The sequence below is a fragment of the Acyrthosiphon pisum genome, chromosome A1, assembly GCF_005508785.2.
Source record: "Acyrthosiphon pisum isolate AL4f chromosome A1, pea_aphid_22Mar2018_4r6ur, whole genome shotgun sequence".
Lineage (NCBI taxonomy): Eukaryota > Metazoa > Arthropoda > Insecta > Hemiptera > Aphididae > Acyrthosiphon > Acyrthosiphon pisum.
In genome coordinates, this window is record NC_042494.1 from 76,180,370 (window position 1) to 76,198,770 (window position 18,401).

At 27.3% G+C, this 18,401-nt stretch overlaps 1 protein-coding gene across 1 annotated transcript in view; it reads right to left on the reverse strand.

Moving 5' to 3' along the window:
* LOC100167238 (head-specific guanylate cyclase) overlaps positions 1–18,401 on the reverse strand; it is a 343,251-nt gene that overhangs the window by 192,445 nt on the left and 132,405 nt on the right. The window contains exon 4 of the mRNA XM_029487547.1: positions 10,693–10,772. Coding sequence (XP_029343407.1) covers positions 10,693–10,772 — 80 coding nt within the window. The remainder of the gene's footprint in view (positions 1–10,692; positions 10,773–18,401) is intronic.

Below are 18,401 nucleotides of genomic sequence, written 5' to 3' on the forward strand. Positions count from 1 at the left end.
GTTGAAATCGAAGCACTCCTTCAAACATTTTGTATACACCATATTATATACAAAAAAAACGCTCAATTTTAATTCAACTTACAGGATTTAAAAATTAATAACAATATAAAATATCCATACTGACCGTCTCCACTCAGAATCGTTTTTCTTATACAATGATAGAATATCATTGAATTCAAGTTTAATTCAATCCATTGTACAATGACCCACTTGTAACCTACTGTACAGCAGAGCGACATCCACTTAACCACTTTTTTTACCCGCATTTTTCTTGTTGAAAGTTACACTTTATAGTTTATTGTAACACATTCAGTTTCCATTATCATGTCAATTATCGATGTTCATTATATTTATCGATTGTTGTCGTAATATACGATTTTTAATAAACTGTAGCCAGATACTATTTTAGGCTGTCAATCAGAAACAATTTCCCAAAAGTCGATTAACTTATTTTAAATTGCAAAAAAATATTTTGAAGGCTCCTTCGAGAGTAAAAATTTTTAAAGAGCTAGCACCTATAATAATTACGATTTATGATACTTACACGAATTGTATAAAACGTACCTTTTGTAAAGCGTAAATTTTTTTTAAATGTTAAGTCATTATAAAGTCATTTTTTGATGTTTTAAGTCGTTTTAAAATTTTTTTGGGTGCATTTTTTTAAAGATTTTTAGGTCTTCAAGTTCCGGGCCCTAATAATAACGAATGAACCTATTTTGATTTAAAATTTATTTCACTTCGAACATTGACTTAACAAAGTATTTCAAGTTGTCCTGAGCACTTTGTTTTATTGCCCTTGTTAGTGTCTATACTATTACCTATTATAGTCCGGTATTTCGGCAAGTGTTTAAGACGGAACGTACACTTTTACCAAAACGTATAAGCCAATGAGCAAAGTTTTGGCAAAGTTCGACTTCGGATATTGTTCGTGTTTATCCAACCAAATACGAATTTTACCCTTTAGTTTTTCTTACCTACCTAAGTTAATTTTAAGGCAACTATATATACCTTAATATTTGGCGTAAAAAACTTTCAGTTTGTTTCGTATAAACTTTTTATAAAATATCATTATTTGAAATCGAACGAACCATTTAAAACCATCGATTTGATTGTATAAGTTAATCAATTTTTTTTTTTTTAAAAATATGTAAAAACTGTAATACAGTTTATTCTGTTTATAGTATTTTTATAGAATACTATAAACACCGAATCGTTGAATATAAACGCAATACATTTTAGTATAGGTACGAGCTATTATTAGACGGACATTAAAAAAACATTCCACAATAATAATTATACTTATTATTAATACTTACGTATTATAACAATATAGTTAGATTTAGAAAATCTGAGTACGTTTTCAAAGTTTCAACGCTCCACGAGGGTGCAACAGTAATTTATAACAATTTTAAATACCATTAATAACCAGTTTAACCAAGTTAAGTACTCTGTGAATTTTAAATTAGGATTGTGTTGAATTGTCTCTTTAATGAATAAAAGGACGAACAGAACGCTTAGAATTATTAATAGTACACTTTTTAATGTTTGTATTTTTATTACGGCTGGTTGTTCTTAAATCATAACGTTTATGATTAATTCTTGAACAGTAAATTAATTGTTATGAATAGAATAACTTCCTCAGTGTCTTGTGTCCGTCTGTTTGATTTTCATTAATTTAGTCGAAAATCGATAGTACAATCGGCAAATGCGATGGAAATTATAGTGAACAGTGAACGAACGAAAGTAATCGCCATGCACTTAACAATAGTACCTAAATGAACTATTCACGTTCATTGTATGATATTTTTCATCATTGAAATAAAATGGCCTACCGATTGTAATGGCTGGAAGATTATTGACACAGAGAGCTGTTGGTAAGAGGATTCTGAGAAGAGTTCAACGATTGTAATCCTAAATAATTTTAAACATTTCATACTTTCAGTTTCATACTTTTTTTTTAACCGATCGTAATTTTAAACTAAAATATATATATACAAATGAATAGCATGGAATAATAATTATTTAAAAACTGATAACTCTGAAAAACAAATATAGATACCTACAATTATTGTTATAATGATTTCTACAATTTATTGTTCATAGCGAAAATGATTGTTTCGATATTTATGATACTAGTTCAACAATAGTACCAAAATACAATGTATAAAAAGAAGATTAATGTACGATTTGGTTTAAAGCAGTTGTATGTAGATGAGTAATTTAATTTTAACTTTTTGAAATTTAGAAATAAAATGTAGCAAAAAATATTATAATAAAACTATACTTATAATATTAACCAATCACTTTTATACGATATTTTTACTTATGTTATTTGTTGGTTGATAATAATCGTACTAAATCGATTGTAATTATTTTTCATAATTCAATAAATAAGTCGTCATTAATAATTTAGAAGCATCGTATTTCTTAATGAATAATATTGAAGAGATTTTGGTTGAAAAAAAAAAAAAAACTTTAAGTCTTTAAGTCAATTATACCTATTAATATTGTAAAAAACGAGATAACTGCTGTATTGTTGTTTGAAGTGTTTGAACAGTCGTATAATAAGCGTCAAGTGTCATATAAATATATTATATTATATAATATCATGTCAGTTACATAATATGGATAATTCAATCTACCGATGACAATAAAAAACAAAGTATTTCTTAAGTACTATATTTCACGTGATTCGTATTATGTAAGTGGCGAGTTGCGTGAGTGTATTACAATTTAATAATATGTATAATGACTTGACCACGGCGGATAAACGCTAATAATAATATGTATTAATAAATTGGGTAAAATAAATAAATTGATAATCTCCACAATACTGTCATGATTATAGTGACGACGTAAATTTATGGTTTGGGAGTGTATTTAGGGGGGGGGGGGGTTGGTGAAAACTGATACGACATCAATAATGATATTAATGGGATTCCAATAACTGTAAAATTATGAAAAATCGATCAGTTTTCTGTCGTTCGTCCACGTTGAATGCGCGATACGGCCATAATAATAATAATAATATCTTGTACTGAACATTATCGTGTGTCGACGTGGTTGTTTTTCTTTGTTTTGAGCGAACAGTTTTCCGTTGGGAACAAGTAAAAACGCATTCCACCCTCCATTAGAAAAACAAGTAGAAAATCTAAGTCATCACCGCGAAATTTTACGGCTTTATAATTATTCATTAAATTCAATCATCTATTTTTGATAATTATTTTATGTTAGGTAAATATCACAATATTATTAACTGCAAGTCCTCTATACTGTAATGCCACTAATACTGCAACTGAATCCGAAAGATATAAGTTACCATACAGGTTAGTGGTAACATATACATAATATTATGCGTATAACTATGAACAGATCGATTTGCAAACGTTTTAATTGTGAAACATTCAAACGCGTATGATAGCTGTGTGAGATGTTCAGGGGTAGACACGATATTGTTCTCGCACAAGTTAGTACGGAAAATGTGTCGGACAATTATTCCTTACCTGTGAAATAAACCATATCCTATTAAAAATGTATTAGGTTTTGACTTTTGACGAAATCCCAGTTTTTTTATATTTACGTTTAATATAACAAGAACATATTATGGTGAACAATTTTTTACGGCGTTTGGCTACGATTGATGTAATAAATATAAAGAAAAAACTAAAAAGAAGTTATGTCCATTTGATATAATAACAGTAAAATATAACGACTACCATCTACGGTAAATTGTTTTTATATCAATTAAAAACACTTATACACGCTTTTAAAATTTCAAGTGATGAATCAAGTTCTATAATGACACCAGTATACGTACTATAACGGTTTAACGAAGTTTAAGTCCATAAACTTTAAGATGAAAAATTGATAAAACTTATAGTTAGGGAGAGACGTTGAAAACGTAACATATATTATTATTATACAGTTTACGGACCATTAAGGGTCAAATTAGGACAATGTCCCATCACTTCTACTTCTGTTCATAAATCATATGTGTCTTTCGTCGTAGTAAGATTATCACGTACTTACATTATGAAGTTGCACAAAATGATGAACTAAAACTGTTACGACATTAGGTTAAGTATAATAATATAGAATCTAATAGTTTATCCGCGTTCACAGTTCCTAAAATAATAAAGCGATCGCAATCGAGTTTGTTGTAAGTGGTAACATTATCATTATATTATATTATTATTATTATAATTATTATGTTTATAAACTGCATAATTTTGATTCTGTATATTATGTATTTTCCGATAACGACAATTATATCAACATTTCAACAGGATTATAATATAATATTATATTGTATAGTTCACCTAGTGCATATTTTGCATTAAATAAATGATTCTAATATATTGGTATTTATGATTGAATTTTGGATAAAAATCAATAATGCAGATAAATAAATAATATGACCATCACTAAAACTCATTGATTAGTTATATTTTCACACCGATGACATTAAATTGCATTAACTAATTACAATTGTACTTATATACAGAGTGTAACAGAAAAACCTGACAAAATAATGTTTTTTTTTTTTTCTAATGAATATTTAAAGTACATTTTTAATAATTTACAGACACTTGTGCTACAAAAATACAATTTAATATATATATATATATTTTTAATACTAATAATAAACGATTTTAAATGTTATTAAATTTTTTGTTGAAATAATTCAAAGTACCTATCCAATTTGTATACCTAATTTTTAGACAAATTTTGATAATAAAAACGTTTAAGTAAATTACTGCCATATGCTTATATAATATAATATAGTCGACTAGTATTAATTTTATCAATTTTTCATAATTATACCAATATTTTTTAGAGTAAATTAGTTTGAAACGTAATATTATTTTTCTAAATATTCTATTTGGGAATTTCTTGAGGTACCCCTATAGTTTTTAAACTATTTATCATCCATATAATTTTTATAATACTGTTGGCGTACGTTCAAATAGTATCAATTTGTTTTAGTATTAAATTTCCTGTTTTTCTTTTATACTCTGTATATTATAATATTATTATGTACCAGCTGTATTAGCCAACAAAGTGGACAAACATAAAATGCGGCAGTATATCAGCGTAACTATAGGTATCTGTTGTACCTCAATTCTCGGTAAAATCTTCATCGGGGACTTCGCTTTGTGAGCTAATTCAATTCTATCGAGATGGACAATCCGCCCATGCGATGGATTGGATAGGTTGATATATCACTTTGTGTATACTTTGTATATTTTCGAACGTGATTCGAACTATCTCCTACGTTTTTCTGATATCTCTTTTCTGAACAATCTGTAAGACTTTTGTGAAAAATTGTTTGAGTGGTTTTTGAGTCTATAATCAACAGACATAGGTACTAAGATTTCCGTTTGCTGTACGTTGGAATCACAAACGGTTTATTGATTGAATATTATATTATTAGTTTATTTAAAAAAAAAATCTCACAGCAACGTATGTGGTAGGGAGGGGGGTTGCACCCGGTCAATACAAGTATAATAAGTATTATAGGTACCTATTGTTTAACTATAATATCGTATTAATTGGCTAAATACGAGAGTACGTTAATCGTATTAATATAATATGTACAATAATTGTTTTCAATTAACCGTATTATTAATTAAGACATTATAGTGTCTAAGTTAACAGGTGTCAAATGTTCCTAACTGTACCGCACCAAATCTAGCATGACAAAATTAATGACCAAGAATCTAGAAAATGATACCTTGGATCAAGGACACGGGAAATCCTATGTAAGGCATTTTTCCATTCTACGAGATTTAAAGTTAACGTTGAAATAATAATATTTAACATTATGAAACATCGTACTACTCCCGAATACGACTGTTCAATGCGAAATTCGCTGTAACAAATAATATTATAGGTAAGGAATAAAATAATATGGCAAATACAAAATCAATAAATTCTAGTTAGTTTCTACCAGGAACACATGTGTGTTGATGAATTAGCTCGACAACTACAGTATATCAAATTATAGAATCCTTTCAATATAGATTAGAAATTCTAATTATATAAAGGTCTATAATAATACTATAGAAACATCAATCTGTTTAAACTATATTGTAATTTAATTTAAAACTAATGGTGGCTATTACATTGTATTATGAGGTAGAAAATATATTTTGGTGACTCGACACATAAACATATTATTATTGATAATTTATTATATTATATTCATGAATATAATAACACGGCTTATCCTATAACCGTTTACACGTCATATTCTAAACTAGTTTTATTTATAAATATTATTACCTGGAAACCTTAAATAAGCCACAACATTTTTAAAACGATAGGTAAAGAGACACGTAGCAGTATTTTTTAGCCCAGGGCTGGCGTAAGGGCAGTGCAACTCGAATTTAGGGATCCGCGAAAACGGAGCTCACTTCAGAAAAGCAAATCATTACTGAGCAAAATATATTATAATTTTGAAAAGATAAAATTTTTAAAACTAAAGTTGAAATAATAGTTCTGTGACATCTGAACGGTTACGCGTATAACCTAACCTTTATATTTCTACAAAAATTTAAAAATCTCAAATATCAAACATCAAACATCGATGAGGATAAACAACGTAAATCGTAATTAGGTATTGAACTAGTTACCTACTTAAATGGTCTAAATCCAAACTAATAAGCCACTCTTAAATCTCCTTGTTTATTTTTAGATTCTGAGTGAAGCAAATCCATTTTTAATTTTTTTGTCTATAGACACTTTTTTGCAAGCCTGGGCAAGTTATGATACTTTTTAACTGAGTTAAGTTATTATTTTTTTTTTTATAATATCTTTATGAATACCCAGTAATATGGCTTAAATAATAAAAATCATAAATATTATTGAACACAGGAAATAACCAATAGCTTTTCTATACATGGGTACTGAATTAATAGAATTATGAAGTAGGTACGAAAAAAATACAAAATTGAAAATGCCAAAACAAATACAATATTTTGATTTATTAATACACTAATACAAATAAGTACTATACCTTTTTAAAAATTATTTAATAAAAATAACATGGTATTTAAGAATGTACTTAATTTTAAACTCTGAATACTTTTTCAGGATACTAAAAGCCTAAGACTGTTAGAAAATATAGCCAACTTTATACTTCAGTAAAATATTTATTTAAGAAATTGATTTAACTATATTTGTAATTCCCTATTCTAGTAAACGGTTATGTAATATCAATAATAATTTTTATTTTTATTATTTAATTATTTATAAACTAACTTAACTTGAATTTGATTAAAAGTAACTCGGTATTTATTAAGTTAATATCAATTAAAATAAGTTGAGTTAAAAATTAAGTTAATGAAAATTAAATTTAAAAAAGTTAAAATTAACTTAACTTTTAACTTTTTAACGCGTTTATGCCCAGGCTTGCTTTTTTGTGTAGTAAACTTTGTCCAAACGTTACATCCAATCACTCTATGTCTATAGATCGGAAATTTACAAATTGTCCCTTTGGACATTTTCAGGTGCAGCTTTTAAAATATTTCATAAATGTATTACAAATATAATATTTATGTAGGTATCGGCTGACGAATATTTATAGAATAAAATCCTAGAATTTAATTTCTCTTATGGCTTTTAATTAAATATATTATGTATTCACATTGGGATAGTAAATACAGCTCCGTAAATTAAAAATAAAACTGATGGGGCATTTCGGGGCCACTGACTTTTCTTGAGGGGTCTGCCCCCCCTGAAGTCACATCCTTGTAGGTCACATCCAGCAGGTATGGACAAAAATATAATAAATTGTTTCTCAAGCATTACAATTTTTCTGTAAAAAAGTCAACAAGTTTATGGAATAATATTGCCTTTAACACGATACTTATAATAATATCCTTTAAAAACATTGAAATACTGAAAACTTTTTACGTAAAAATGTAATCTTTAAAAATGTGATTACTTACATCTGTTTATACAATAAACAATCATAGCGAATAATAATCGCCTGCAGTAAATTATTATTGTATTAAAAACGGATTTCAAATATCCCTATTATACTATGTTGGTGAACATTTCTCAAGTAGACTTTTGGGTAATGTAAATAAATTATTTATCGGCAGATAAACTCTAACAAAATGAAATTAGTTTTAAGCTTCGTGTCACAAATCAGAAATAACTATTACTCGAAGTTAGAAAGAACGAACAGTAAATTAATGATAGTAATAGTGAAAAAATATTACGACAGATTCCCATTAGGGATCGACGTCGTAATTTATTTAACGTACTCCATAGGACTGGAATAGTTTTATGATTGAGTTTTTCGATCAGTTTGGGTGTCGAATGGCGGTTGTATATGGTTTTCAATATTCGTTTATAGGAAACAAATTCTCGATGATTATTTCATCATAATATTATTCGACTATAAATTAAATTTTATGAAATCGAAAAATCGAATACAAAAATATCGGACAACGGCGACAACAGTGGATAACAATAACAATATTATTTATCATTATTTTGCATTGTTCTACTGCAGAATCTTCTCTATCCACCATAGGTAGTCAGTCGGTTAGCGATCGTTCGCCGACAACGAATTATTATAATATTTAATTCCGACACGACGCGTGGCTTAGACACAAAGGATATTGCAATTTTTATGTGAGTATTTACAAGATATTATATCATATAATTAGTGTTAACACTGTTAAATATTAAATCCTCTCGAATTCGTCGTTCGTTTCTTGTACACATCGATTTATGGGAATTTTTTCATAACACCACCGAATTCGAAACATAAAGCAATATAATACGAGTACTTACTATTACAATACTTATTATATTACCGTCGAGTAAGTATAATAGCGTTATTTAGATGAAAATATTTTGAATCTAGAGAGTCTACGTATAGATTATAAATTTCTCCATGGTAAAAATGTATAAGGAAGCCATTGTTTGTAGACTATAACGTCCATCCTAGAACAATGCATCAATTAAAACTCAGTATATATGTATATTTTAATATTTTGTGCATAGATATTAAAAACTTAAAATTGTTCCTAATAAAAGAAAATCTAGAATGAATTTTTGATTCTAAGCAGAGAAATGAATGTAGTGGACATGAATAAAATATGATAGTTGAGATTTGTAATATTTTTTTGGGACCATAAAAAGGCTTCAATCTTTATCTTTTAGGGTGGTTTCTAGTAGACTAGATTTTATACTGACCTCCTACTATTTAATGGGATAGCACCTAAAATTATACAGTAGAGTGATTTACTGGTTTATGACAATTCTAATCTAAAATTTAAAAATATATTATTAATAATATAACAAGTATGCTATAATATTTTAAGTATAAAATAATTTGAGTGGTTTTATGAATTTATATTTCTGGTCTTTTTTTTCATAGTAGTCTTTGAGTAACGAAATCTAAATTAAACTTCTTATTTTTCGAATAATATTCTCATTGCTCCAGACATCCTACACTGATCCATGAAATATATGATGCTATTTAAAGACATTATACATAACTTTCATATTGAATAACTCTGTATTGAAAAGGATTATTTACGTCTTATTCTAGGAAAAAATACTGTAAAATCTTTTTCCGTAACTGATTTGATACCAAATAAAAATTTGCTTAATCATAATTATTTAGTAAGTTCAATATTGATGTATCAACGTACAACTTAAAAAATATGATTTGATTGGCAAAATATTGAATAAAATAATAATTATTAATTTTACAATATTCATACAAATATAATATAATATCCTTAAGTTACGTAGATATCTAGTTAAATGTACATGTATTGTATTAATATAATAAATATTTTTATTGTTGAAAAGTGAATATTACAATAACATAACCTTATCAACAGATTATATTATTTAATAAGAAAAAAGTGAGAAAAAAGTGGTTTAATCTTAATGCCGAAAGCTATCAGTTTACGATTTATTTAAATGAACATATTATGAACCGACTAACCCATTTATTATTATGGCATAGTGCCAGAGCAATAAAATACAATTTTAGGATCGCTAAACACAACTTCTGAACAGTTTCTCTCGGTGTTGAGATTCGTAAATGTATCAGTTTTCCATGTAAAGGACTTAAATAAACATGAATATCATATTATTGCTTTTGCAATATATTTTGAAAAAAATACTGTCTAGTTTGTATAGTGTAAAATATATATTATATTCAATAATAATTACCAATCTCCTATAGTCTGAGTTTAGTGGAAAAAATACAATCTTACACTATCCAAATTACCTAATATTATAATACAATATAATATATGGAACGACTAGAAACCAGTAATAATTAATAACCAACACAAAAGTTTATTTCCTACAATTTTTCTTACGAAATTTGAGTCGTATTTTTTCCAGTTTTTTCCAGACGAATTTGAGCCTAATTAGCGACTGAACAGCGAGTCTTATAAGCAGCGTCTACTGTATGTGAATCACCATAGTATAATATAATTTTGTATAGTGCAATATATCGAATTTAACTAAATTAACTTTGATTTAGCAAATGTTAACATACTTTGATAGATACAAACTATTATACCTTCTATACGATTAAAATTCAGTTTTATAATAATTGTATTGAAAAATAATTATTGTATGTGTCTTTTAATACTAACATTTAAATGTTTTTAATACTATTTATAGACATATTAATAATACGATACTTACCAAATACGACTTGTGCAGAATCATACAATATATCCAACAACTTAATTTCAGAGCTTGAGAAGTCATTCGGTAGCTCGTCCCTAAAAAATATTAAGTGACTACAATTAGTTATTAATTATTATTACTCGATATTTTTATTAATATAGTATGTATTTCTTTCATTAGTATAATATTGTTTTACTAGTAATTACGTTTTTTATGTACACATTAATAAAATCATTATCTTTAAATAATATTATAGAAATATGTTTTAAATGTTTTTATTTCGTTATGCGAAATTGTTTGCAAAAATTACTTTTCAAACATTTGAATATTTTGGTAAAATGTATTTTGTTGAGATAAATAAACTAATATAGGTAGTTGTTAATATTGTATAAAATATGTAAAGACCGCTATAGAAAGACGAATCTTAAATGTATTAAATTCAAACTGATAATAATTATGATAATTGTATTAAATAATTTTGTAACGTTTTAGCCGATGAAACATTTTTTAAACGAATAGATTGATTGTTTTGTAACAAACGAATCATAATATTCATACCATTAAAATGTATTAATAATGAATCGTTATAATAAATATGCAATAAGTACTTAAAGTTTCGTAGGAATAATAATAAATAAATAAATAAATATTAGTTAAATAATATCTTGTTTCTCGCGTTCGAAATTGTCGTCAGTCTTCGTATTTGTTGACTGTTTATTTTGCACGACAGAAACAATCGGTTATTTTGCAATAAATTTAGTGCAAATATGCATTGGTTTTTGTTTTTTTTCTTTTTACCCTCCATATCAAGATACACATAAAAAGGATGTTATTGAAATATTTCTTAGCGGCGCTGCTGTAATAGTATATACTTCGCACAATATTCTACAGAAGAAATGGTGGACAAACAAGGAAAGAGAAAACAACACGCTCATCAATCAGTGTCAAAGGCTCGTTGGTTCTTTTATCTCCTGTCTTTCTCTGTATCTTTCTAGTCGTCTACCCTTGTTTTGTCCATTCTCTAAAATTTCCCACAAATATTAAGTTTCTCCAAGACGTCCACACAGTTAAAAGTGTAGCAGCGTCATAAATGCAATTAATATGAATGATGTTTCCTCTGTTTGTTTTTGCTTTTTTGTTAAGTGTAATTTATTTGAGTTTTACGAGTTTTTTCCTTGCCCATTCACTGAATACTTTTTTCCCCGGTTTTAATTTAACGATAATTAATCATGTCCAAAGTGTGCACTGCAATGTTTTCGTGTACACAAAACATGTCACCAGGCCTGATAAAACATTAAGGTAATTTTGATCGCGGAAAATGTAAGGGACATAATAATATAAATAAGCATATAATACTACATATTAAAACAAATTTCAATCTATACTATCATCCCATAAGTCTATCACTAATAATAATTGTCAGTAATGGGTCGTTTTTAATGTCAAATGTATATATAGCACTTATTACTACATACATAAAATATGAACAAACGTATCATAATACGGTCTGACGACGAATCTAGAAGATCAATATTTGTGACTTGTGTCTACTAATATTGTGGGATTAGAATAAATAAAAACCAACTATAAGTAGTAACTAGTTATAATATATAAATTCAAAATTGTTTACACAAACAATATGTTTATGAAAAATTAATTTATGAAATTAATTGCTTTATTCAATTTTATGAAATATATTTTTGAAATACAATCTAATATGTAATGGTGTTGGACCCAGGAGCCTAAAAATAATAATTAAACGAGGAATTGAGTTACACCAACGAATAAAGTATGGAAAAAAACATATGTTTTCAAATCACATAGATAAAATCCCTAAGGCATGGTATACGTGCAGCTATACCAAAGGTTTTAGGAAATAATTATAGGTAATAACAATGAAAACATTTCTATTAACTATCAATTTTTTTGTTGAGCTTAATATTGAATACCTAGCAAGTAGTAATAATGCTGTGGATCAGGAACAAAGTTGCAGTACTGATATTGATTGTTAAATTTACAAATATTGAACTTATTAATCTATTGCATGGCACATTGTGTATGCAATTTCACCAAGTCCATTGAAAAATATATTAAATTCTTCATGGGACGTAATAGAATTTTAGATTCCGACCGTAGGAGCGTCGGAGGGAGCTACCTATTGGTTTTAAGATGAGTGTACATTTTTTTTACATTCTTTTTACGGTTAATACTTATTGCCTTTTTGTGTGTAAAACAGCTCAACAACTTTCATCGGCCCTCTACGTATTGTTCTACTTCAGACACCTTATTTTCAAATAGTTCATAAGAAATTTACAATAAAAGGAAACAAAAATTGATTTTTTCGTACCGGTTTTTATTTATTTTCTCTAGCAATTTTACAATACAAATGTTGATACATATTTTTAACGAAATCTCGATCGAGTTTCTTGTGACGTGGATGAGGGGTGGGTTCCATTTGTCGGATCCAATAATATAGGTACTTTTTTCTATAAAATTAAGTCAAATTTTTTTATCAATCTCATCGTGTTCTTAATAATTTGTTTTTAATTCAATTTAATATTATAATGTATTGCATTCATTCGCTGTATACCAATTAGTATCAAGCAAATACATCGATGTGAAAAAATATTATATTTATATAATTTGTCTTACACTTCATATTTTTGACGAAATATTACTATTTAAAACGTAATTTAATCTTAAAAAAAATTGATAATAAACAATTATTATTGCTTACAAGAGTGGACAATATAAACTGCAGGCCGTAAAAGCGTATGATTCTCTTATAGTGAAACGGCAAATACGAATTAATTAAAATGAACATTATAGAATGAAAAAAAAATCTCACTTAATTTCGATAACTATCACGTGAACGTATGAAATATTTTGCGGTTATATTTATACATTATATTACATAAATATTGAATATATAATTAAAAAATATACATAAAATAAGTACCGTTTAAAAATTAATTATTTCAATAACATGACTATCGTAGTTATAAATATAGTAAGAATTTAATAAACTATAATAAAAAGACATGAAATATTTATTTATTATTTTTTTTTTTTTATATAAAATGCACAATAAGAAAACTTAAAAAATATCATACACATCAATCACCTGTTTTATCATTATATTATTATTTTGAAATTAATTTCGATCATTGTTTGTATAGAAAATAGTAATTTATTTTTAATTTTTATCTTATCGAGTTCATCGGATATATACCTTGAATTGACTTTAACTGCATAAGTACATTGTTTACTATTTTAATAAACAACGATGTAGAATACTTAACAAATATAAATGAAAAATAATAAAAAATAACGATACATTTATGCATTCCAATATACCTACAGGTTGCCCCACGAGGATTTACCCATTGCGACATCTTCTGAGATAATAAATATATCATAAATCTGTTTTTCTTATTAGAATCACAGAGAAGAGGACTACGCATCATATTTTATTTTTTAATTTAATTAAAATGTTTGGTGTGATCACCTGTGACGTATTTTTTCCTTATTTTTGACGTCGTCAAAAGATTTGAACCTAACGAAATGTATTAACTAACAATAGTTAAGCCACAGATCGTTGTTGTAAACAAACCTACCCAATTTATATGATACATGGTTGTTTAATGCAAATATCCGTGTGTGGGTCCATTGTTATCGTACCGGACACAATGTGACCACTGACCATGATAAAATAGCTTTTACATAATAAACGTGTAAGTACCTATATATTATTTTACTTTTGCGAATCTCAAACAAAAAATAATTATACGACTTACGTATATAATAATATTATGTAAATTACCTATATATTTTGACAATATTATGTGTTTTGTGAATATTACAGATTATAATATAAGGTTAGGCGCTCTGCAGAATTCACTTTTTTTTTCTTTTTACATTAGTTATAGCAATAATTATAGTATAATCTAACCTTTTTTGAGGTCCAAAATTACGGTTCTTCTCATTTCGTATCATGTTTTTTTCTTTTTATTTTTTTAGTCTTTCAGGTGAAAATCTTTATGGGTGGCTGAACGGGGTTCAGTTTGGGTAAAGATTTATTATTACTTTCTCCAAACGTTAATATGCACAGAGTACTAATTATAAAGAGGTAGTGGAGGGTTTTTTTATAATGACGAGGAATGAAAAAATGACTGTCGTTTTAATCTTAAAATTATTAAAGGTCTACAGTAGTCAATAGTAAAAAACAAAAAATGTGCCGACAAAAAAACCATTTATTTAAAAACGTAACTAAAGTTACATTACTGTGGCAAAACAAAATATTAAGGTCGTTAATATAATATTTTTATAAAATAGATTGTACCTATAATATGTCTTAAAGGTTAAATTAATTTTCTTATCATTACACACAAATTTCGTTTTAAACATTTTAAATTCACAAAAACATTATATTTATTATTAATTTAAACCCATTGTTTTAATTATAAGACGTAACTATTATGAGCTATAAAACATTACCGACATAATTACGAGTACGTGATATTGGTTTGATACATTAATATATTATTATTTATAATATTATAATATTATACTAAGCAATATAAGTCAATGGTTTTAAATGACATCGTATGTCATGCTCCACAATTAATTATTTATGATTACAATTGCGTAAAATTTGCTATGTTATGCACTTGTAAGACTGAAAAAAAATAAACGCCTGTGTAGCTTCCTCTTAATTATTAAAATTCAGCACCGTAAAAATGTTTTTAATTTAAGTGCCCCATCCGTACAGAAATTTCTAGATACCCATACTTGGGTTCCGTGCCGTACAATAATAGTATGCGTTACTGTTACAAGTATGATTTTATCCATCATGGACTACTTATCTCTTATCTAAGCTTATCTGTTTAGTACGTGTTAGCACTCAGCAATTTTTGTACACATCATTTTTGGCATATTGCAAGTGAAATAAAAATGTTGACCGAGATAATATTATAATATTATAACTGATTGTGTAATTTATCAACTGATATGTTTTTAAACAGGTAGGTAATAAACTTATTTACAATGTATCAGTAAACATATATTTCATAGTCTGATGCTTAAAATCCCGCCAGGTAAATAATTTATATCATATATTTTATTTGTTTACTGTGGTAGTTAAATTTAATTTATTTGATATCAATACAATAATATATTACTATAATATTACGATTAACAAGGATAGAATATATTCCCACAACAACAGGTGTCTATGCTTGAATTTATGATAGGTACAAGCTACAATCCAGTTTTATTTTCATGTAAATAGTATAATATATATTATAGTTATCAATTATTATTGTTTCACGATTTATAGGATCGGTTATAATTGACATTAATTTAGGATAGTTTCGGTAAACAAATTCAATGATACTATGTTATTTTTAAGGTGCACAATTAATCTAACCACTTGATTCATTATGTAATTTTAGTATTCATCACCACTACTGCTATAATATGTTCAACAAATATAAAATAATTATAATGTTCCGATAAATAGGTAGACTTCAGTTTCAATAGAAGTATTATATAACTATTAATACTGTGTACAATAGAAGTATTATATAACTTAATACTGTGTTCAATCATAGTAATTTACATTATTTACCGTACAATTACAAGGCTTAAATTTCAAGTGTCAGCTATACGGTTATTTGTTCTTGAGTTACACCAAAAAAGATTTTTCCGATTACGGGTTTTGGCGTTTGCGTGAAAATACCCATTTTCCCTTAAATTTTGTTTTATGTTTTTCACAATATCTTTAAAAGATTATGAGAGCTCATAACTTTTGACCACCTCAATGTTGACAATTTTAATATTTTTACTTCTCCTAAATGTAATGACAAACAGAAAAAAAACATTTATCCAATCGAAATCCAAAATTAAAACAAGAGTATTAAATAGATTAGACAAGGTTAAATATAGTAAAATATAAAAAGTAGTAGATAACTGGTAAGTACCAATTATATCAGTAGGTAATAACATAATATTATTAAAAAAAAAAAATATTGTAGACATTGACTTGACCCTATATTTGGATCGATTTATACTTTATTTACGACGACGTGTTGTATGACCTTTTAATATTTTTTTCCTAAATATGTCTTACTTGGAGTCAAACAAAACGCTATACCTATACGAAATTTAAAAATATAAAAGTATCAGAATCATGATATGAAAAAGGGGGCATTAAGTAGAAGCCACTTGAAATATACGTCACGAATACGACTTAACTGAAAAACGTACTCAAACAGTAGATATTTTTTAAGGATAATAATATTAGAATTTATATATAGATCCTCAGAATTTTTAGAGCATCGACGTTCTAATGTTCAAAATAAATTTGTGTTTTTTTGTTAATAAAAGTAAGACGCTTTGAAGCGATGTTCCTTATTTTTTCTTGGTAAAAAAAAATCGTTTGTGAATCACACTTATTGGTTATGTAAACCTTTAAAATAAAATACATTTTAAATTCTTGGCATTCGTCGTAAATTGTAGTAGTTGTTGACCTTTTTATTATATTTCTCGAGTTAGGTCAACTGATACATTCTTTTGCATCAGTTTTTAGGATAACATTTTTTTTAAGAAAAGAAAAAGGAACGACACATAGCATAACTTATAATAATAATACTTTGATAGGTACATAGAAAATATTATAATAATGAGAAACGTTTGAAGAATTTTGGTTTTTTTTCGATCAGCTCACCACGCGGTGGACTCGTTGACTCGTATCATACATTAGTCACTTCTAATAACATATAATTATCATAAAATAATGTAATGGTCGGATAGCCGCCGTTGTGTTTTGCGTTTGTTAATCACCGCCTAATCTGTTTCGGACACAACAGCCCTTGGGGATAATTAGATGCCAAATTCACGTTGGGTGAAACGTAGGTACACTTTGTAGAATTATAGCACAACAGTATAATAATATTATGGGTATGCGTTTGCCCAACAGTTTTATTGATTATTTTTTTTCTTAAATGCGCATATATATTATGATATTAAAATAAGCGTATACTACCAGCGATCTTGTGCGGGATGACAGAAATAATGGGAATTATAATGCTGTCTTATCATACCGCTGCTGTGGTTTTAGTGCAATCGGTTTCGCGTGCCAAAGCAGCTGCTGTGGCCCGACATTGAGTTATCACAACTTATTAGCTCACCACTAGGCCACGCCGTACTAAAAAATTCAAAATTATATTGTTCACGATTTTCTACATATTTATAACAATGACAATATGGACGGCACGGATTAAAATATCATCTTGATGTCTCCGAGTGAAAATTCTATAGGCCAAAAATCATTCGCCCTATTATATCACATGCTGTAACGTTTAAAAGTAAATAGAAAGAACCCTTAAGCCCGGTATACGTTTTTAACGGTTTTATACCTAATTAAAATGTGCCATTTTCACAATACAAAAATTATTTTTTTTTTTGCTGCAAAGACAGTGTATGAGATGACAAACGCGCTTCTTTTATTTTATCGCTGTCTTGGAAGTCCAAAATATGTGCTCGATTTTTAAATATCCCTTGCAGCCATCGATCGGTACCTATACTATAAATTGTAGTATCGTTTTAAACAGACATTATTATATTACAGGAGCGTATAATACGACGTGAATCGACATATTATTGTTGACGTTTTGTCAAGTAGGCATACCACTGCGGAGTGTAAACTATTATACATGTAATAT